At 35.3% G+C, this 23868-nt stretch overlaps 1 protein-coding gene across 3 annotated transcripts in view; it reads right to left on the bottom strand.

The window, feature by feature from the left end:
- Positions 1-23868, bottom strand: part of MBD5 (methyl-CpG binding domain protein 5) — a 114895-nt gene that overhangs the window by 26466 nt on the left and 64561 nt on the right. For 2 of the 3 annotated variants that reach the window (XM_037523303.2, XM_037523304.2), the window contains exons 5-8: positions 23582-23762; positions 16384-18519; positions 3102-4127; positions 1381-1589 (exon numbers count right to left, since the gene is read on the bottom strand). In XM_037523303.2, coding sequence (XP_037379200.1) covers positions 1381-1589; positions 3102-4127; positions 16384-18519; positions 23582-23762 — 3552 coding nt within the window. The remainder of the gene's footprint in view (positions 1-1380; positions 1590-3101; positions 4128-16383; positions 18520-23581; positions 23763-23868) is intronic. The other variant, XM_037523305.2, reaches the window with a different exon arrangement.

The following is a 23868-nucleotide window of genomic DNA, read 5'->3' as shown; positions in this document are numbered from 1 at the left end:
TTCCTTTAAAATAGATGCATAGAAGTTGAACTGCCATCAGAGTTTACATATATTAAAAAAAACACTGATAAACTGCCAAATTAGCCTGAAAAAGGAATTTACCAGCATATAAACAGACCAAGAATATTATCTAAAAGAACCCATTTCTCCATATCCTTGTCAGCAAGGGATATAATCAATCAATCTGATAAACATACAATATCATAACTTGTATAACTCTGATTATTCTTTTCATGTTTATTAATAATTTATTACTTTCATTGAATTATTTGTTTATATTTATTGCTCATTTTTCGAATCAATCATCTTTTGTCCTCCTGGTTTATAGAAGCTCTTTTTATATTACGGATGTCAATCATTATGTAGTATGCAAGTATTTTCTGCCAGGTTGCCACTTTAACTTTGTTTAGAATCTTTGTTTGATGAAACAGAGATTTATAGGTCTTATGTATTCAAGTTTTTTACTTTTTGACTTACTGTTTTGTGTCTTGCTAATAGAGCATTCCCTAACCCAGGATTATTTTTGAAAAACTTCTTATATTTATTTGAAAATATATTTTATTTATTTAAAAAACTTTATATATAAGAATAAATATATTCTTATATTCTTTTTTTTTTTAATAGAGGCATGTTTATTTATTTATTTATTTGTTTGTTTGTTTATACATGCACTGGGTATAGTCAGAAGCGCGGGAGGGTGAGAGAATTCACCAGAGCCAGAGCGGGGAGCAGAACAGACAGAAGGACTGAAGTACACTGCTGAGTGGAGCAGCGGGCGGCAGGGGAGGTCTGCGCGCCATGCGGGACCCTCCTCTGGTGGCCGGGGAGCAGCCTGGGATTGAACCTGCGCGGCAGAGGCCGCGGGCAGCTTCGCAACCCAGCGCTCAACCGCTGCGCCACCAGGGAGGCCCATATTCTTATATTCTTATAAACGTATTTATTCACATATATATTTCTAACTTCCTATATTCATTTCACGTTTCTCTCTCAGAACTTAATCAGTTTGTAGACTATATGTCTGAATCCAAGAGAGGGCTGTAAGAACTGGGACTGGAGAACAAGGCAGGCTAGGCAGGTTAAGGATGTAGACTTTAGTCATGAGAGCAATGGGAAACTGCCAAAGTATTTAAAAGGGGTGGGGGGCGGGGGGATGTGATCAGCTCTTACTAAGAGCTCCAGAAAAACCACTGAGATTCTTTAGCAAGATGAAATAAACTCACAAAAAATAATGGAATATTTTAACAATATTCACTATTGAGAAATAACAGTAAGCAAAGGTAAAACAGTACATAACTCCCTTTTTGCCTCTTCCCTCAAATGAAATGCTTAAATAAATCTAGACATTGTTTTCCACTAAAGTAACTGAGGAAAGGGGAGTACCTGAAAGTTCTGAAACAGACAAGCCATGGGGTTATTGTTAGCTGGGCAAGGAATTGTGGACTGTCCTTGAAATGCCTGGAGATTCTGGTACCCCTGAAGAAGTTGCTGTTGTTGCTGATTTGGAGGAAACATCTGATTGTTGTTTAACAGCGACTGTAGATGTGTCAGTTGATGGTTATTCAAAGTATTGTTTATTGAGGACATGTCACCTATAGTTTGAAAAACATAAAATGTAAGTCAATGTGATTCTTTGGAGATCCTATGCCTATCTTTGTACCTAAGGATTCCTGAAACAAAAACTAAAAACTATACTTACAAGGTAATTTTTTCTCTTTTTCTCTTCAAAGTCTTACTAACTGGTAAGGAGAGAGTAGTTTTATTATTTAATTTTGTCTTTCATCATTAACTTTTATGATTTTATGTCTTGGAAAGACTACTTTGTCTTTGCTCTATCCACTAGCCAATCCTTAGATTCAATGTCATATATTTCCTTAAAACTCTTTTTATTAGAGCACCTACAAGTAAAGGTTGATTGATAAAATTTTATCAAAGTATTTGACCACATGATTAAGCTAAGCGGTTCTGTGGACAGGCCTTAATTACAAACTTTTGCTCTCAAGTCACAATAATCTATAAATACCACCAAATGAAACTTGATTTGTGCTAGAAATAAGTATTTTGTTTTTAAGTGAAAAGTTGGTCACCTAAAATTAAAATTGTAAAGAAATCAAAACAATTAATTGGCATAATCATTAAAACTAAACACTGTATAATCAGATAGGAGTAATAACTAAATTTAAATTAAAATTAAGTTAATTTAAAAAAATTATCCTGAGAATATATAAATTGTTCTGCAACTTGAAACATGTACATCTGTAATGATGTTTAGATTATTTAACTCTTCTGAATTCAGTGGAAAATAGAACTAATTATACTACATTATAAAGATATCCATAAAAATCTGGAAACATTATATTCTTAAAAAAATTGACATATCTCAATAATATCACACATATATATCGATATTTCCAGACATTATGGACACATCTCTGTATTTTATATGATATTTACCTCCATCAGTCAGTCGATTATACATGACATTATTTCTAACTTTTTTGTGATTGGGTAGTCTCCATGAAGATTTCAAGTCACAAGTTAATAAAGAGTAATACTAAGGAAATCTAGCAGTTGCTATTGGGTCTGTCTCCTTGAACTTGGTCCTTTAACTGAATGTTTTTATGCCTTGTTTCTTATTTTGCTGGATAAGCATTTAGTTTTGTTTATTAAGGGATCACCTGGAAAAACACACTTCCTGGAACTGTTTCCATCCACAGTGCAGCTGCTCATACTAACCCTGTGATGCCACACCAACTAAAATTCAAGTGAAAGTTATTTTAAAGATGTGCCTGTGCTTTATTATTGGAGAAATAAGACTCGGCTTAAGAGAATGATGGGTAGGTTAAGTTTAGGTGGCATCAGAATTAGAAGGTAAGAGAAAGCAGATACTTAGTATTGCTAGAACAGGGGCAAAGGAAAAAGTCCTTTTCATGTTTGTATAACTATGGGTGTGTGTGGGTGTTATTATATTTAGTTCCTTAAGCAACTGTGACATAACAAAAACATTTTTAAAAATAGTGTGACAAAATGGAGTTTTTAAAAAGAAGAAAGTAGAATTAGAAAAACGTTTCTTTTGTAAAAATCTGTGAAAAAATTTAACTTACCAAGCAGACCTGTCCCCAGTAGAGGGTTAAGTAGCTGTGGCACCACAGAGTTACTGTTGAGTTTAGCTGGACCAGGTGTATTCCCAGCATTATTAGATATATTCAGCAATGTTTCTGCCATTGACACCACTGCTGTCCCACCAAGTGTTGAGACAGTCAGTGCTGCCACTGCTGATGATGTAGTGGTTGTGGTAGTGGTTGCCTGGGAGGAAGTTGCTATGGAAACCTCTGGATGATTAGCGGTGTTGGCCGATGCCGAGTTCAGGACACCTCCCAACAGCTGGGGATTCAAGGCCATTAATCCTGAGGCCCCAGTGACAGCTGGGAGGAACAGGGGGTTAAAAGTAGTGTCACTGCCTGCAAAGCTTGGTATAGGGTTCCCCAGGGGGTTGGTTAAAAGGGTCTCAGCTCGACTGTTCTCTGACTGATTGCTTGGCAAATGGTCTGGTGGGGCTGTCATCTGTGTTAATGAGGGTAAAGGGGTATTTTGCTGTTGCAAAAGATCTGAGATGGTCAGATTGAAAGATGGCAGGGGAAGCATGGCAGCTGCTTGGGCTTGGTTCTGAAGCAGGGCTGCTAAGAGCTGAAAGTGAACAGGCTGCAATACCTGCCCATCCATGTCACTGGAGAGAAAAGCTAAAGCAGCGTTTACATTTGGGTTGAGAAAACCTAAAGGGTGGAGGTTGATCTCAGACTTGCCTTCTCCTGCTGAAGGCTGGAGGATATTTAATAGATTCTGGTTTAGGAGATGCTGTTGATTCACTGGCAAAGAGATAGGTAGAGAACTGAGGAGGCTGGGGTTCAAGGGGTGTGGAAGATGGTTGTTTGAAGTGCTGTTGGATGGAAAATGAAGTGCGTGCTCCTGGCCAACAAAAGGAAAATCACTCCCAATGGGCAGCTGACTCTGCAGTGGGTTTCCAGCTGCGGTGGCGACTATGACACCGTCTTGAAGGACAGATGTTGTCTTTGTGATGGCAGGGTGGTTGGTGCCGGCTATGACTATGGAGGATGATGGTCCCGAGCCGCCTAAAACGAAGAAAAAGAGACACTTATTAATTATGGATGTTAAGGAAGACAACCCTATAAAAATACATCGAGTTACATTTCAATTAATTCATTACATGTCCCCTTTGTTGATTTTAATCAGATTAAAATTGTAATCAGAGATGATTTGACATTTGCGAATAAAATTTAAATTTCACTTCATACTTCCTAACCTACTTTGAAAAGAAATATATTGTGTAAGTGTAGCATATTAGGAAATAGCTGTAACTATCAAGTAACTTGCTATTTACAGTTAGAAAAAGTGAGGATTAGGGACTCTTTGTTGTAGTTCATTCAGTTTGGAAGATAAAGGAACAAGCCTTCATTTTTTCAAACTGTGATTTTTTCATTAAAGAAGCTTTTGGTCTTTATAAGACTAGTACATATTTTTAGTGGGAATAAACTTTAATGTTCTTGAAGATGTAAAACAGAAAACAAAGAGGACCTATGGAGATAACAAACATTAATATTTTGGTGTATAGTTTTCTGGGCTTTCCCATCTGTATAGAGACGCATATGCAGATTTGTGTGTGTGTGTGTGTGTATCTATATACAATTTTTAAAAATGAATACATTTTTAAACAAAACCAAATTATGCTGTTATATAACTTTTCTCCTTTATCAATATTATTGTATTATTCCATGTTAACTAATGTTAACTCTAGAACTGTTTTACTAGTATCATGCATGATAGACCATAATTAAATCAATACACAGTCATGGATATTTTGATTGTCTATGATTTTTTACTACTGTAGGCAACCCTAAGGTAAACTTTCTTATTAATGTAACTTTGCCAATTTGCTCAATTATTTTCTAAGGACAAACCCTTAAAAGTAGAATTCCATGGACAAAAGGAATTTCATATTTTAAAAGTTTGGGATATGTACTATCCAGGGAAGTTGATCATATATTCAATTTACATTTCTATAAAGTGTTATGACAGTATTTATTTTGCTACCAACACTGTGTTTTACCATTATTTTAAAGTCTATCACTCTGATAGCATAAAGATACTTTGCACTAATGAGTTCTTGAATCACATCAGTTTTCACTCAAGTAGCATGCTTTTTCTTGAAAGTCTTATGCTAGACATGAAAATTCAGCTAATTTAATAATTAAAAATATAAAATTCAGTTGTTACTATAATTGCTATTATAATGTTATTCACTCATTTATTATAATTGCTTTTGTTTTTCTCAATCCAAGTTGTACAATAGAATTATCTGGAGAACTTAAAAAAAATCAAAACACCAAAGTCTGGACCCTATTGCAGGCCAGTTGAAAACCATTTCTTGGGGTACAGCTTAGGTAGTGGTATTCTTTGAAATCACCCCTGGTGACCCAAATGCAAAAAGGGTGGTGTGGGGATGGCAAGAATCACATTCCCTTGAAAAGGAGTCTATAATCAATTTGTGCAAAACTCTTCCCCTAAGGAGATGCACTGCTTTATGAAATACATACATTTAGCAATTATTTTTATTATAAGCATATGCATTTAATTTTATATTGAATTATCAAAAATGTATATGGTATAATGAACAATACCAATTTTACTGAAAATCAAAAATAATTCAAACACTGCTACTATGTCACCCATCATAACAAAGTTAACATTTGTCCACATAACTATTGAGGCCTTACCCAAGTACAAAGACATATTTCCATAGTTACTATAGTTGTGCAAGTGTAAGTTTTATTCTTACTGTTTTCTCCTTACAGAACAAAAGAATTTTTCCTTTTTGATAGATGGACTTTGTATTAATTTAAGGGACCATTCTGATAAAATTTGACATTTATATTTTGACTTTTCATCATTATACATAACACAAGAATGAACATCTTTCTGCACATGATGCTTTCTTCTCTAGGAAGTTTTTCCTTAGGAAAAATTCCATCATTGGCATGACTGTCATGAGAATCAAAAATAGGTAAATACTTGTGTAAAAGTCTGTATAAATAAAGGCAGTTATCACTGTGAACATTATGATCATTAGTAGTTGTAGTTAGTAGCCGTGATAGAATAATGGTAGTAAATTTAAATTTAACACATCCAACACACCTTCTAGACAGACTCAATAGCAAGCCTGCAATTTTCCCCAGCTGTCATGGTCTGCGTTTAATTTAAAATTCTCAGTGTTTCATTTAAAGAATGAGATTTTTTTTTCTAAAAACCCATTTTGAAAATTATAAATATTTATGAAATATTAGCATGAAATAATGACTATGCTCATAAGACTAGGGTAAGAAGACATACCAATTGCTGAAGTAGGCATATGGCATATACTGCTTTAAATATTAATTTGGATTTGTAATAAAACATGAATACCCTAAACATTTCATTGCTTCTTAAATCTTGCTGCTGTTTCTATAGATACTGTGTTTCATTTGCATTTGGAAACTGTCTTTTAAAACAAGCTAATAAAAAGTCTTATTTACTCTTTGGGCCTTTTTTCCCTATGTGTTAAATAATGGGTGACATAATTAAATGTACAGATCACCATGCCTCTAGCCACAGTCAGAACACATTTTCAAAATTCTCTAGCATGTACATGATTTTGCAAATGAAGGATTTCCCTACAGGTTATTTATTTTTTTAATCTCTATTTTGTAAGAGAGATGCATTCATATTTAGGATATAAGGCAGTAGCTGTTTGGCAACATTATTCTACAAGTTCTCTCCATTTAAATATTCCTGAGGAATGATACAGAAGAAGATATAACCAACAGGCACAATAAACCAGAGACAATCTGCAGGGGGCAGAAGGGAGTAGGATCAAACAGGCGTGGAAAGAGCCCAAGGAACTATGGTGATGGTGCATGGGTGAGTTGGTGGTGGGAATTTCACAGGGACTATAACTGAGATGAGAAAGCATACATTGCAAAAAAATGAAGAACGATGTAAAACATATATTTAAAAAAGTTAAAAAAAGAGAAAATGTAGCTACTGTGGGTATATTTTTGTGTTACAAACAAGATGTTGTGAATACCACAAGCGTGTTAAGGGTAACACATCAGTATCTATTTTTTTCTCTCTAATTTTCAAAAAATCAATTCAACAAGCAGGCATCCTCTGCTAGACAAAAGGATAGAAATAGATACAAAAAACAAAACAAACTCAGAGCTTAGGCAAAGTGAAACCACAGATCTTCTAATCTCCCTTTCCTCTCTTAAATATACATTTATTGAGAGCTTATTATGAGCCAGGAAAGTTTTAAGCTCTTTTCATGTAGTTAGTGTATTAACAACACAATATGCTAAGAGTTACAACAAGGGGACAATGAAACTGAAGGTGTCAGGGAAATTATGCAATTGGTAACATTTGATCTGGGATTTGAGAATGAAAAAGACATAGAAAGGAATTCTAAGTGGAAACAAACTAATTTAAAAAAGACAAGGAGATAATAAAGTGTAATAGAGTTCTGTGTATTCTCAGAATCAAGAAATATGACTGAAAATATCTTGTTTCTTTATCACACATCCTGGCCTTCCTACATGGTTAATCCTGCTGCCTTAGACAAGAAGTGAAGACATTTGAAATCATCTTTCTAAACTCTTAAGGGAAAAGATTATTTCCTTCTGTATTTCTAAGACCTAAAACAGCCTCTAACATATCGCTGGCATTCAGAAAAATGTTGGTTGAAAGAGTCTATTAAGAAGTTCATAAAACTGGCACTCTCTTTCTATGAATCAAGTAACTTGATTATTTGAGTGTGAGCATGTGTGTCATGGAGAAAGGGGGAGACTATCATATGTATTTGGAGAAAGTGAAAGCTGACTAAGAATAATACAAACAGGAAAAACTGACTCTCCATTTTGGGCCAATATCAGGGGTAAGAAAAAAACTGGAAGATGACAAGTTACTTTTGAAAAGTCCTAGGTGTTCCAAGGAATTAGAGTCACCTTACAGAGTAAGAGGTTCATCTTAAAGTACTCTGAATGCATAGTCACTCACTAATGCTTGGGGTCATTCAAAGAAATAACTGAATTTGTATTAATGAATAATCATAGCTAGATGGCAACTGGAGATCACTTATTTCTGAGCCACTTAATCTTGAATAGACATTGTCTTATGAACCTCTTTCACAGTTCTGCATAAAAACCTTATAGTGTATTGAAGCATGTGGAGGAAAATGTTTCCTTGAAGCCAATATTTTTTTTAGGCAAGATGTTTTGTGCTTAATCTAATGAAAGGCATGGATGCTTAGTTTTTTTTTTTTTTTCCCTTTCTTTTTTAAAGCAAGCTATTCACTGGAGATTTAGCACTTAGATCACCAAAAAGCAGATGGGAGTCTAAGTAAGTTGAAGAAGTCCTTTAGTTGGAAAAAAATGATTATTTTACACCACCCAGCAGCACCATGAATTGGCTTAATTTCTATTCTCATAGTCTCTTTTGCTTTCAAAGAGTAGATAACTAGAAAGTCACCCAAATAAACTTTTCTGGCATGAGATCACATACTTAGACATCCAGTTAGAAAGTGAAAGTCTTGTACAATGAGGAAACAACAATGGTGGCTTGTATAGAACTGATTTCTTGATGCGAGGAGTGCTCTTTGCACATACATTTACTCTATGACGTGACATGTATATGTGAGCATACATAGAAATAGCATCGGTAAAATTTTTAAAGGGTTTTCAAGGGATGTTCTTTTATAATTACAAATTTCATTCTTGAGATGTTTTCTCTGCCTCATAAAAAGAAATTCAAAAGAAATTGCTATCTATCTTTATATTTATTTCTCTTCTTCCTGCTTACCAATATTCTTTGAGAAAAGCCATTGTTCATATTATGCTAAACACTTACATGGCTCTTAAAAATAGTTATAATATTTTTACGTCTTTTTATATGTAAAAGAGAGGGCATAAAGGTCATATCAAATGAACCAATGAGGTTCCTTTTAAATGTCATTATATCAGTTTGATATATGTCTCTAATTTTGAATAAGTACTACTTTATCCTAGAAGTTTTTCCAAATTGATATATCCAACTACTATTTTTTAACCTATAAAAATTAAGAACTTAAGAAAGGAGTCATATAAAAATTACTACTTCATCATTTCACCTTTATCATTTTTGTGGCAAGTATACTTTAATTGCAAAGTCATGTTAACCCTTAATAAGACTGAATGCTTCTGGAGACAAGAGAACATAGCATGCCCTAGTGAGTTCATTAAGTAGAATTCACTTTTCCTAAGGAAATAAGTAAACTTCTATCTTCTGTATTTAAAGGATTAATAAATAAATTGAAAGATAACTTTTATATCAACTCTAGATTTTCCACCAAGATTATTATTTCTCCTATTCTTAGTGATGGCTTGGTAATATTTTAAAAAATATCCATCTTTGTCATTGTGCTTGGGATCTTTATGTAAATTCCTAGCATTCCTTTACCTGAAGCAGGGAGGAAGCACTAGGGACTAGTGGTTCTTTGTTATCCACAAGGAAAGGAGGGAGTGAATCAAAAATTAAAGTACGTAGGAGGAAGTAAAGAGGGGCAAGGGCTCAGTGGCAGTTTCCGAGAAGTGTTCCTCACGCTCAAAAGGGCCAACCTGCTGGGGAAGAGGGAAGGACAATGGAAAGGACGTAGCTTGAATCTTTGAATATGGTGGCTGAGAAGTTATGACTATGTCCAGGGGATCAGTCTTGTGGCAACAATGAGAAAGTGATTTTCTTTTGCTACTGATGATTTCTGTTTCCTTTCTTAATACACAGATTTATGAAGAAAACCACTTGAATGAAAAAAAAAAAGAGCTTGAAATTTTCCATTGTTTACTTAGGTAACAGTTTTTGTTTTTGTTTTACAAATGAGTTATCACGTTTTTCTTAATATTTGTTCTAAGGAAGCACATGTTGACAAAGAGATTAAGCTTCTTCCTTGGTAAGACTTCTGTTCCTTGAGTATGTACTACAGTAACAAAATGTTTCATCAATGTTACAATCAGAAATTTTATCTCCTTATTTAATGAGCAGAGTCAGCTGAGTCTCTAGATTAATTTGTACCTTTCCAATGTATACAATTTTATTTGCAGTGCTAGTAGTGCAAAGTTGGTGCTCAATAAATACTTGCTGTTTTAATTATCTCATGAATATTCTAAGACAGTATTTAGACCTACTGGGGGCTACAAAATCATTTTAGTATCTGCCAACTAGTATATATTGATACATAAAAAGAGAAAAATTGCATTGTTTAGTTAGGGTATTATTTTGTGGAAATTATTTTACATATATGAGTAGTCATGTTCTGTTAGTGGGTGATAAAGTCATTTAGTAGGTATGACTGCCATTACAAAAACAGAAAAAAGATAGGGTAGGATAGAATGGGATGGAAAGTATCAGTGTATCATATGTATTAAGTGTTATACATTAGAAATGTATCTCTAGTGGAGTGGAAATGAAAGTTACTTTCTCAATGTGAGAAAAAGCAAAACAAAAAAATGGGGAAACACTGCTTTGGGATCAGACCTTTGAGTTGCTCAACTCTGAAGGGGTTGGTGTCTGGAGCTGTGCTCCAGGAAGCAGATCAATCAGAATATAGTGTAAAAGGTGTCCATGTGGAGTTGTGCTGTACAGGACTTCCGCTCTAGGGTATCTGCGATGGATACTCTCTCATAAACTTGTACAGTGGGTCTTGGATATTCTAAATTTCCCTGGACTAGTTCCAACCCCAGGAGCATCTCAGCAACTCCTTCAGACTTCTGTTAGTTCCATTTTTAATCTGTGAAAAGGTTAGTTGCTTGAATTTGCAAGAAGTATAATTCTTAGAAAATAATTTTTACTCTTTGCTTGGTTGGCATTAATACTATTTGGTGTAAGTTCCCAGAAGGTTTTATGATTTATTTAGAACTACATGCATGTGGAAATGAAATCTATTTTGATGACACCACAGGGATATTTTAAGCATTATTTTTAATGAATTAAAATTTGGTAGAGTTAACACTACAGCCTAGAATTTGGGTATTTTTAGAAGTTGTTTCCATTTTTTCAGACCACTGGATTTTAGTAAATAGCTTAGGCATCTCCTAGAGAACTGAAGGCTTTTTTAGTGGTTTTGTAAGTGAGCTTAGTGTATTGCAATAGAATAAAATTCTTCTAATTTGCACACTGGGACAATTTATTTCTTGAAAGATACAAGATAGGCCATTGAATCATCAAACATGTCATACCACTCTGAGTTCTGTTATCACCTTTGATTACACAGACTCGATGTCTAAAGTCAAACATATTTTAACTCCTTTTGTACATAAGAAAACACTAAGCCTGGAATATGTAAATAAAGTGGTGTAACCCTGATATTAGGAAACCTTAAACAGTAAGGCATTGTCTGTTGTAAAAATATCTTACAGCAAAGAAGAAATGGCTCATTCTGCAAAAATTTAACTAAAAGACACAGATTTTAATCACACAATTGAGAATTTAATATAACTTTGGTATTTGTTTAGAAAACAAGAGCAGAGGGCAACTTTTAACCTAGAAGTTTAATATATGAGATGGGGGAATAAAATCTAGGTATTTAAAAACTTGGATGGAACAAGTTTCCAAAGCAACTACTACTAATTCAATCACAATTTTCACTCTATATAAGGCTAGATTATTTCTACATAAACTTCCCATATCTGGAGAGGGTTCATTTATATAGTATAATCCACCCTTAAGCATTTTTATCCTGTAATCTTTCTTCACATGTAACTTCAGTGTAGGGAATAATTTCCCTTTATTTTTTTTACTCACATCTTCTCAGAATAAATATGTACAAAAAAACCCAAAAAACCAAAGTAACCCAAAAAACAAACCAAGTTCATTACTTTGCCGTTTTTCCCCCAAAGTGTTCTTTTGTGGTCTCACTACTTTGTTTTCTTATACCTACCATATCAATGCCTGTAAGTTTCAATCAAATGTGTTTTGTGCTGAAAGAAAACACCTTCTTTTTCAGAGGTAAAAATTTACATAAATATTCACGAACATTTATTTATTTGCAGTTTTACTCTTGTTAGTCAATGTCTATCTTTAAAAATTAAGGCAAATAAACGTTTGGATGATTTTTTTCTTCCAGTATAAACTCAAACTCTGCCCCTTCAGAGGATTATATTTTCATGTGTTTACAAGAGTTGATTAAATGTTTTCTATTAGGAAATAAAAGAGAATATAATAAAACATTTTAAAGTGAAAAAGTATATTTAATAACTTCATCATATTGGAGGAGGTCAGGTTCATTTTCTAAGTTAGCAGAGTATTATAAATCTTTTTCTTTGGAAATTGTGAAAAACCACAGGGCCACAGAAGGGATGGGTTCTCATGTGGACATTGATAGGGCTAAGTCCTCTGCAGAGGCCCAGGTTACTGGCACGTGTGTTTTGTTCCATGGTCAGCAGGAGGGCAGCAGTCAGAAGATCAGGAAGGCACAGGGCCCTAAGGAAATTTGCAAGTCAAGGGCACTTGATTTTGGATTCCTCCCTCAACCAAAACACCACAGGACATGTGCTGAAACCACTTAAATACTGAAGGTTGTCTCCAAAAATTGAAAGTTGCTTTAAATGTACACTAATGATGGACTTCAGAACATACCTGCTTTCATTAGTTTCAGTGTTTGGACTGAGAATCAGGAACTTTGGGGTTTCATTGCCAGATCCACCAGAGCTTTGCTTTAGAACTTGAGGAATGTCACCAAGTATCCTACCGGTCAGTTTCTAAATCTGTTACATGAAAATATTAAACTTTACTTGTAATTTGATAACCAAAAAGCTAATAGAAACCTGTAAACGTTACAGTGCAAAGTATTTAGAGAGCTTTAGTGGAAAGGCAATTTCAAAACACCAAGTAGAATTAATAAAACCTTGTATATTCCTAAGTTTTAGAAATGTTTTTTAGGAAACATTGTATCTTATATCTAAGTTTTGTTTTGTGTTTTTTTTTTTTAACTATCTTTGCCTCCAATCCCTACACTTGAATTGTAACACATTTAAAATGTGTCACACAGCATTCAGATACAGATTTTTTTAAAAAATCAATATTTGGGTTGTTTATGATAGAAAAACTCTCTTTAAAAGAAGTCTTTGAAAATAAATCTCATTAAGCATTTTCAGAGCAGAGATTTCCTGTATTTAATTCTCGTATTAATGTAACATTTTATTCAGTTGCTGCTTAGGAAAGTGGAAAAATGGCATTGGATTGAGCAGGAAGACACTTGAGTTCTGTCTGGATCTACTACCATGCAGTGGTACTGGACTATGTTACATGTGGGTCTCTTTTACCTTCACTGTGCTTTCATGCTTGGGGCCTCTGGACCAGCACCTGCAAAGTCATTTCCTTTGAAGAGTTACTGACACATTACCTACTAGGTAACCCACTTTTACTTGAGTTAGTGAGGTGATACCAATTCATTAAAATAAATATCACCAAATATGATTCAGAAATGAAGGGAATTTCTCCTGGTATTTTGAACATTTCATGTGCACTAACACAAACGTTTTAAGTCACTGTATTAGAGTCCAGAGAGAGATAGTGGACTTTTATCTAAAAGTGCATCAGAAGTTTATAAACATGGCTTTAATATGCATCAATGTGCTTTAAATTCATTACCTGCTGGATGTTTTTAAAGATTTTGAAAGTGAAAACAGTCTTTTTACCATTAAATGTTTCAGATGAATAATTTATGCAGCTGGGAAGAAAATGGATTTTAGAATGAGATAAACCTGAGTTTAAATTCTAATTTCAGCAATGTATGATCCTGGACAGTTATTTAAGGTCTCTGAGACTCAGTTTACTCATCTATAAAATGGGGACAACAATACCTTGTATTTTGGGAAACCATACAAATTAGAAATAATATAGGTAAATTACCTGGCACATAATGTATTCACTGATAACTCTAAGAAGCATTTCAAAAATAGAATGTGTTTTTCTTCTACTATATTACTGTATGCTAGGAATACAGTAGCTACCTGCAGGGGTAGCTATGACTGTCCTGTTGTCCCACCCTAAATGCTCAGCCTTGGCATGTATTTGATGAATGAATAAATATCAGTATAAATAACTATTTAGCTAAGCAATTACAATAACAATGCATTCATTGACACAGTTCACTACATATCAAGAAGAAACATGGCATTAGAGACCCCTTCAATATTCAGCTCATCAAAAGAGTTACATTAATTAATCCATTTTCATAACCAGCTGCACATATACAGTAATTAGTATTTAATTTCATTAAGTTTAATATTTAAAAATTTTCTTATTTACTTTTTAAAATTATGCATGTATTTTCTGTTAGCTTACACATGATTGGTCACATCCATATTATTACTGGACCCTTATTTTTGTCCCTTTCAGCCATTTATATGCTAATATTTTTCTTGTATTAATAAATTTCCAACCTGTGTGTTTTGACACTCAGCACTGGCACTCTAGATCTGATGTTTTACAGAGATGCATAGAAGAAGAAGATACATACATGTCCAAGACTATATAAAATATGTCTAAGCTTGACAATTAGAAGAAACAATATAAATAAATGTTGGTCTTTTCCTTTATAGATGAATTGAAATACATCATTAAAAAATACATACACTTTGCAATATGAACTCAGACCTGAAACAAAGAAAATTGAGGTAAAGGGTATCAAGATTTAAAGATATACAATGAGACTAGAAATGTCTCATGTAAATGATTGAAGCTATGTTTAATAAATATTATGTATTTAAAAAAGTTACTGATTTAATATAACTTTAATCTGCTAAATGCATAAGATTAAATTTTCATTTGTGTGGAATTTCTAAAATTATCTCAAAAGAATATGAGTCATTGAAAAATTGGAAGCCCCTTTGGAATAAGGATCCTGTTAAACAGATAAAAAAACAGTTTCATCAGATTACTTAGACTAAGAATATCATGAAGGCACTAATAATTTCAATTATCTTCTCAACCTTATATTCTTTTTAACACAAGAGGCCAACAAACAATTCTTCATCAAATACTGACATCAAAACATAACACATAACACAAGTGTGGAGGATGGCAGGTAGAAGTAGTGACACTAGGAAGGAAAATACTTGAGTTTACTATCAGCAACAAAGACATTAAGGTTATAATGTTTTCCCAACATGGTGGTATAATACAGACTACAAATCTACACGATAGCTTATTATTAAAAGCTTCAGCAGTTTTCTCATATCCAGTAGCAATGTGGTTTTTAATGTCCACTGTTTTCATATCTGAATAATATTTTCTCTACAATCAGCTTTTATTTTCCCCATTATTTCCCACAAATCTCTTAAATCATTAGTGTTGGGTTTTGGGTATTCTTTCTAATGTTTTCATGGTCAAAAATTTCTGATGTCTCAGTGAATTTACCTCTCTAGCGCTTCTTTACAGTTTTTATAACAATGTCTGAGGACTCTATTGCACAAAACACAGTTCTTTCTAATGTGTCTATTTTTAAATAAAATGGTCTCCTTCATTAATAGTGAATGAAAAGATGCAATAAATTTGGGTTCAAAACCTTACTATTAATGGTAAAAATAATAGTTTAGCTCTACAAGGAACTTGTAAAACAGTTTCAAGATCAAAAATTCTGGAAATCAAGTTTTCAAGCCTTTTTTATTAGAAAACTTAAATTAGTAGCTTTTTTTTTTTTTAGAAAGGGAGTGGCCAATATCCATTTTTGAGTTTTCTCAAACAAATAATAATAAAGGATAGCAAACTAGAATAAGAAAACACATTAGAAGACAACTTTCTATTTCATACAACTACTAGTTACCAATTCCTATCCATTCACCTATTTCTGGTCAGCAGCAAGAACAAAAAAAAATCCTTTTATTTTTGCCTTTTTGGGTTTTCCAGGATGAGCTTCATTTACCTGAATACAAACAAAAGCTGGGGGAAACGGCTTTTATATTGGCATAGACCAAGTACATGTCTCATGAACCAGGAAACCCTGCCTTTTATGGCTTCTTTTGTAGTATAGAGTCCATTGGTTTTACAACCAACTAAAAGTGAACAATATTCAAAATGACACAGATTGACAACGAATAACGGAAACACATGGAATCTCCTTGGCTGTTATTTTTTCTAATAGACAAATCCCTAGTATTCTGTAAATAAATTTATAAATACTTAAGAAATGATGAGAATTTCACAATGGGGAAAGGACCATTTCTTATCATAATAAATATTTTGGTACAAATTTTAAAAAACGTAGAAAAGTTTAGTACCTTTGGGTACTTTTTTCTAATAAAACCATACCTGCTTCAGAACTTGTTTGATTATAGCTGCTAACAATGCTGTTTGGTATCACTGGAGTGGAGGACGTTGATATTCTTGACTGAGGTGGATTGGGATGTAATGAATTTCCTAAAGCCATGCCCGACTGACTGAGCATCCCACAGTTCCCGCTAGCCTGAATCTGATTTATTAAACCTGCAAGATGGTGGTTTGGGACTGGACTGTTACTGTGAACAAAGTTAGTGTTTGCATTGTGGCAGTGCACGGCTTCCCCTCTTAAAGGTATGTTCTGTGTCAGTGAATTCTGAAGAACACTGGAGTTCATATTGGGATCTGTAAAATGCAGCTGGTTAGCAGAGCAAGGCAAAGCAGTATTTGAGCCCCCACAACCCGGGGTACTATTGCTACTCAAGTGAGAGCTTTGACAACTCATAGACTGTAGTAACTGAGACATTGAACTGATGGGAAAGGAGCCCTGACCCTGCTTCCTTAGCAAGTCAGGTCCAGGTTTAGGAACTGCAGAACTATCCATTTGAGACTGTCTGAGCAAACTCAACACTGTGGTAGGTGGCTGTTTTCTTTTCCGCAATGAGTCTTTTTGCTGAGACATCAGCTTATCTCTTAGTGCTGCTCGACCACTTTGCCCTTCACCTGTTGGGAGAAGCATGTTGGCAGTAGGAGGGAACATGGTGTTTAAAGTGCTATGTCCTTCAGTGTTGCCACTGCCAGCAACAGCTCCAGAATTGCTACCGCTGCTACTGTTGTTACCAGCAAGTTTGGTTTGATTTGCTAGCTGTGCTTTGGCTGCTGCTGAGAGTAAACTACTTGCTGGAAAGGAGGCAGCATTGTGCTGGTTCAAAATCTGATTTAAAGGCATTCCCAGCAAACCAGGCTGACTCTTTACAGAACCACTTCCGGCAGATGCAGTAGGAAAAGCTGCACTGCTTGGGGTATTTAGTACATTACTCATTCCAGCAATTAATGGGTTAGGGATATCCTTGTACTGATGATGTCCATCGGACTTGGTAGAAGGGCTTGATGGCATTGATGGCCTTGGGGACCCTATTGTTGACCTTGGTGACCTGGGTGGAACCTTAATACCACTACAAGTGGCCTGGGGTCCTAGAGGTGGCATCATGAAATTTCCGTGATCTGATGATGTGGAAGATGAGCGTGATCTTTGGGGCGATGCCTCAATCCTTCCAATTCCAGTCCCCATCATGTGCACTGGGGATGTCACTGGAGAAGGGGACAGGGAGGTTGAAGCTGAATGCTGAACTCTTTGTACATGACTCCCGTGATTCATGTGACCAGGTTTTACAGTTGGCAAAGGGAGATTACTTGGCAAAGGAACAACAGCAGGAGGCATGCTTACATTCATCACAGGTACCTGAGAGTGGACATTTGAATGGAAACTAGTTGGATTAATGATAACAGGGTTCTGATTCACCGGTTTACTAGGAATAGGGTCAAGAATGCCAAGTGGATCTTTCTCAGATGTTAATGGCTTTTTCTGAAGAGCACAAGAAGGTGGAGGAGGGGGTGGTGGGCCTTGGGGTGGTTTGTGGTGGAACATTGCTCGTGGTATTTCCATATTAGTTGCAAAATTACACAATGGTTTTTTCATTACTGGACTCTTTGTAGTCAATGTTGGGGAAAGAGGTATATTAGTCCTTCCAGCCATTGCACAGGATGACTGTACAGGAGAACCATGAAGCATTACTGAAGGTGGAGAAAGAGGAGTCCTATTCAGGTGAATAGGACTAGAGTTGGGAGCTCCATGAAAGCCAGGATTGTTTCTTGTGAAAACATCAGGGCTTCCAAGTGGGTCAGTCCTTGGAGAGATTGAGCCATCTCCATATATCTGGGAACCTGATGATGCTGGGCTGGGCAGGCCTCCATGGTTGCCACGGAATGGAGATTTCTGCCCATGTTCACTGCTGCCCAATCTCTGCCGGGGGTAGACAGGGTGGAGTTCTTGTTGCTGGCTTCCAGGCAATTCTTGTACATATAGCCTTCCCATGGCGTTTGATGACCCCATCATTAACTTGAAAGGATTCTTACATTCAGGCATTACAGAATTTGTAATTCCTTCATGAGACTTGTTTCTTATGGATCTTGGAGTTGCTGCCCGGGAAGGTACTATAGGAGTTGCATCTGATGTGAAAGAGAGAATAAAAATTTGTTAGTAGTCTCCATTCTTTTGTGCTGTGGGAGGAAAAGAGGAAAAGGAGAAAGTGAGAAAGAGAGGGGCATCTGGAAAGTAGAAATTTACAAATCACTCTTGTGACTCTATGGAATTAAAAAGATACTACACATGCCACAATAAACTATGATTTAAAAAATGCACATTATTCTCCCTTAGTTGACCAAAGGTTCTCAGTAACTGCATGTTATGCTTGGTTATCTCTTAACTGTTGAGAAAGGATGGGGATCTGAATCAGTACATACTGACATCGCCATGCTAATACTATTTAGAACATGCAAAATCAAGATTGACGGAAATGATGTTTGCTATAATCGTCTTTCATTTGAATTTTTCAACAACACAGATATGATAAAATGTATAATTTGTGTGGCATAATATTTTCTTAGGTGACTTAAAAGAGTAGCTATTCTCATCAGAAAATCTGTTATCCTATGTGTGTTCTGTCAACTCATTGAAACCTCCTCAGGACAGCTACAGAAACTTTCTTATTCTAACATTTTCATTGGGAGAGTAAAAGAGTCTTAATTCTTATGAATTAAGTGAGTGGGATTCTGAGTTTTTTAAAATGACAGTGAGGAGAACAGTAAATGCAGTGATACTGCGATCATGATTAGCGTCATATTAAGTCTGTAATGTGCAATTTCTTTGCTCTTAATCAGTCATTACTTTAAAAACAGCCTTAATCAACCAACTTAGGTAAAATATTGCAGTTCTTTTATTAGGATAGAATTCTTATGCAAAATTTATAGTGCTAAAATCTTTAGTACTAGGTTCTAATAGAGTATTCTCTTTATACAGAATGCATTGCTCCCTTCCTGGCTTTTGGAATCCTTTCAGTTCTTCTGGAGATCAGACAGAATACGAACAACAAAAGCAAGTTGGCCCATCATACAGAATTTTCACACTATTATGTCAGAATTCTAGGTTTAAGTTTTTTAGCCACTACAGATATCTATTTTATAAAGTTGCACCTTCTAAAATAGGGATGGATGGAAAATAATTTTTTTAAAGATTTATTTATTTATGCATACAAGAGATGGGGTACGGGCCAGAGATGCAGAGGGTGAGAGGATTCACCAGAGACAGAGTGGGGGACAGTACAGGCAGATGGACAAAAATACACTCCTGAGGGGAGCAGCGGGTGAGACAGGAGAAGTCTGCTTCGCCATGTGGGTTTCTGTCTGGCTGGCCGGGGATCGAACTCGTGCTGCAGAGGCTGCGGATTGCTTCATAGTGTGGTGCTTAACCCCTTGCACCACCAGGGAGGCCCGGAAAATAATTTTTATATGCCAATTACCATCAACTGATGTTGGCTGCTTAGAGAGCTGAATTGAAAAGGATGATGGGCTCTGGCTGGGCTGGATGAAAAAATGCCAATGAGTTTATTTCAGGCACAGGAGAGAAGAGTGGTATCATCTCTATGCTAAGACAACATATTAGCATGTATATTTGGATTATTTGCCATCAGAGGTATATTTACTTAAATGGAAAATTGTACATTTAAGCTAACTATACTTTCCTGACCTGGAAGGTAGTATACAGATCAAAGCATATCCTAACAATTTCTATGACAGTAGTTCTTTTTTTTTTTTTTTTAAGATTTATTTATTTATACAAGCACTGGGGTACAGGTCAGAGGCGCTGGATGGTGAGATAATCCACCAGAGACAGAGTGGGGAGCAGAACAGACAGAAGGACCAAAATACAAGGAGGGGAGCTCCCTGAGGGGAGGAGCAGGTGAGACAGGAGAGGTCTGCTGCGCCATGTGGGAATCTCCCTGGCCGGCCGGGTATCGAACCGGCGCCATGGAGGCTGCAGGCATCTTCACAGCGCTGCACTCAACCGGCTGCGCCACCAGGGAGGCCCAGACAGTGGTTCTTAACCTGGGGAACCCAGAAGTCAAGACAGGGTGTGTTTATGAGGTAAGAGAATGCAGTGAACATATATATTTTTTAAAATAAATATGGGTTTTCTGTTTCTAGCATGTTAGACATCCTTTGATAGAGTGATTTATAGTTAAAATATATTTTGAAAGTTTGTAATTAAAGAAATAATGTATAAAAATATTTGGGTCACTGTGTTTGGCATATAGTGAGACTATAGTTGTCTGTATTAATATCACTAGCAATATTAAGGCATTTGCTCTGTTCTCTATAATAACAAAACCACTGACATGTTTCTTCTTGAGTATTTATATAATTACCTATGATGCAATGATTAAAAATTTAGACACTAGGATTTTTATATTCAATTCAAATAATTTAGATAGCAGCTGTGGTTTATAAGGGACTTTTTCCCTATCCAGGAAAAAAATAGTTAACATCTTTAAAATAATTGAACACTGGGCCTCCCCTGGTGGTGCAGCGGTTGAGCGCTGGGCTGCGAAGCTGCCCGCAGCCTCTGCAGCGCCGGTTGGATCCCCGGTTGCCGGCGAGGGTCCCAGATGGCGTGCAGACTTCTCCTGTCGCGCCCGCTGCTCCCCTCAGCAGTGTATTTCATCAATCTTCCTGTACTGTTCCCCACTCTGGCTCTGGTGAATTCTCTCACTCTCCTGTGCTTCTGATTGTATTCAGTGCTTGTATAAATAAATAAAAAATAAATCTTAAAAAAAAAAAGAACTTTAAAATAATAAAATAACTGAACACTGATACAAACAAAAATCATATAGATGCTATGTTACAGATAGGAAGTAAGGTATTAACAAGAGTTGGCAAATATAAAAGCTAGGTATCCATCAAGTCCTTTCATGTATGTTTATGTAGATCTTTCAAAAGAATAAACAGAAAAAAAATAAGGTGAAAACTACTATATGCTTATTCTTAACTTCTAATTGTTTAAATCTCAGCCTTATGACAGCAGAATTTAAAGTTAAGAAATTGAAATAAATGCTACCTAAAAGCCAGTAAAAGATCATAATTAATGCAATAAAGTGTACCATTTTAAAAAGGGATGGAGAGATAACCTCTTATATCTGTTCTTTTCCAGTATTTATTATTAATTTCAGTAATGAAACTTGTATGGATAGGGTATGGAAAGGGTCCAGATTAAGATTTTGTTAAGGCCATTAAGAAGGCAATGAGACTCACTCTGTATAAAACAGTAAAACTATATGATAGAATGTGGTATGAGAACACCAGCAGATAGAGCATATATAAACACATGTGAAAGGTAATAAGCAAACATGAAAACACACTTAAACACCAACATGAAGGCTAATGGCAAGTCTTAAATAATTTATTACTATTAAACATGCCATTAAATTATTGGAATATCTTTTCAATTAAAATGTAGCTCACTAAAAGGAAAAGGAAAATTCCCTAAAAAAATTTTTTTCTTACATACCTTAGTGGGACAATTTTTTCTGATCATTCCTGTTAAAGTTTAAAGGTTGGAGGATTATTGGCAAGGAGATCTTCATTAAAAATGGTCAAATTCATTTCTCCCGGCCCTCTTCATATAAGTTCTAAGTGTGAATCTTTAATTACCTACATCATATCACAATTGCTCCTCTTAGTGTCTATGGCTATCAATAATTTGGCTCCAATTTACCTATACATGTTTAAACTTCCACTCAAGTAGACTGTTTCCACATCATCCCTTAATTATGCTACAATCATTCTGTGACAAATGTTTTCTGATTTGCCTCATATTTCTAGACCCTACCATTTTCCAGGGCTGGTTCAATTCTTAGTTCTGCCATAAAGCCTTCTTTGATCACCACAGATTATACTTATCCTTACTTTTCAAAACTCTGTAGAAGAATATCATTTCTCCTTCATAAATAAATATGTTGGCAGTTAGTCATATTTTATTCTGAATTACTATTCACCTGCAAAGTAGACTGTAAGACTTTGAAGGGAATCCATATTCTAGCCCTTACAAAAAGAGGTTTCCTTAGTCTCAAGTATAAATCCCATATTAATAAAGAGAAAGGGTACCTTACCAGTGGAGAAACTGGATAAATGTAACTTCAATCAAGCAATACAATTTAATATCATCCATGTGGGATAAACAGCTATTATGTGCCTCCTAATGAAGCCATAACATCACTGACACAGTATTCTTACCAAAATGTGTTCAACCTGAATATAATGACCAGGCAAATCCAAACTCATGAACATTCAGTAAAAGTGGCCTGGATTCTGAACTGTAACAACAAATTGCTGTGCACAATTTTTGCATACTGGGTTAAAAAAAGATTGGATTTTTAAAAAGCTATAATAAATTATTAGGAGAATTGGAGAAATTTGAATATAGACTGCATATTGGATAGTAGTATTATATCAGTATTAAATTTCCAAAATGTGATAGACTGTGGTATATGTAGGAGAATATCCTTGTTGAAATATTTAACTGTAATATTTAACTTGTTGAAATATTTAACTGCCACAATATCTGCAACTTCTACAGCAAAATGTTAATTAGTAAATCTAGGTGAAAGGTACATGGATATGCAATGATAATACAATTTTTTTGCAGCTTTGAAATTTTAAGAAAATGGAAGTGTGTGTGTGTGTGTATGTGTATGTTGGGGCAGTATAAAAAGTTCCTGGCAAGGTGATTTTATGTGTTTGATGAACAGCTATTAAATGACTGAAAGAATAACACAGCTAATTCTTAACAATTTAGCTAGTTGCTTTTGAGGTTTGATATCACACATTCTAATTTAGACCTAGGAAAAAGGGTCACATTTGTTTCCTAAAAATCAGTGGCACTTTCTCCTTTGTTAACTCAGCTCTACATACTTGCATAGCATTTGTATGTGCTAATCAGTATTTAACCTGCTTGTTAAACTAGATGATTTGGATTAAAAATTTTGGGAGACAATTTAATGGGGATTTTTCTGAGATAATCTATTTGTTATAAATGATCAAACATATATAACTTTAAAACTTGTGCAAATTTAAAAAGTGAACCCAGAAAATGCCTGGCAAAGTGCTCTCTAGTGACTCCTCTGCTAGGAGAGGAACAGGGGTAGAGAATCCCTAACCCCTTCACCATATTACATACTTGTTCCTCCTCCAGGGCTGGTGAGCACCAGAGAAGGATGTGGAGCTTCCATGCTTTTATGAAGTGTGGCCACTGCAATGATTTTTCTTTTATGTATGCATAGCTTTGTGACATCTTCATCTGCTTTAACATCCTCTGCAGTTCTCTGTTTCACAGCAGCTCCAGGGTCAAAGTTAAACACCTGGAAAAAGCACAGCCTTTGTTTAGACTATGTTTGCAAAAAACAGTAAATAAAAAGATCCTCTTTAAAAAAAAAGTTGTGCAGAGATTAAGCCATAAATCTGAAT

This window comes from Talpa occidentalis, unplaced genomic scaffold (assembly GCF_014898055.3).
Source record: "Talpa occidentalis isolate TD23 unplaced genomic scaffold, MPIMG_talOcc4v2.1 talOcc4.3, whole genome shotgun sequence".
Lineage (NCBI taxonomy): Eukaryota > Metazoa > Chordata > Mammalia > Eulipotyphla > Talpidae > Talpa > Talpa occidentalis.
Note: the sequence above shows the minus strand (reverse complement) of the source record. Positions and strands in the feature narration are given on the sequence as shown.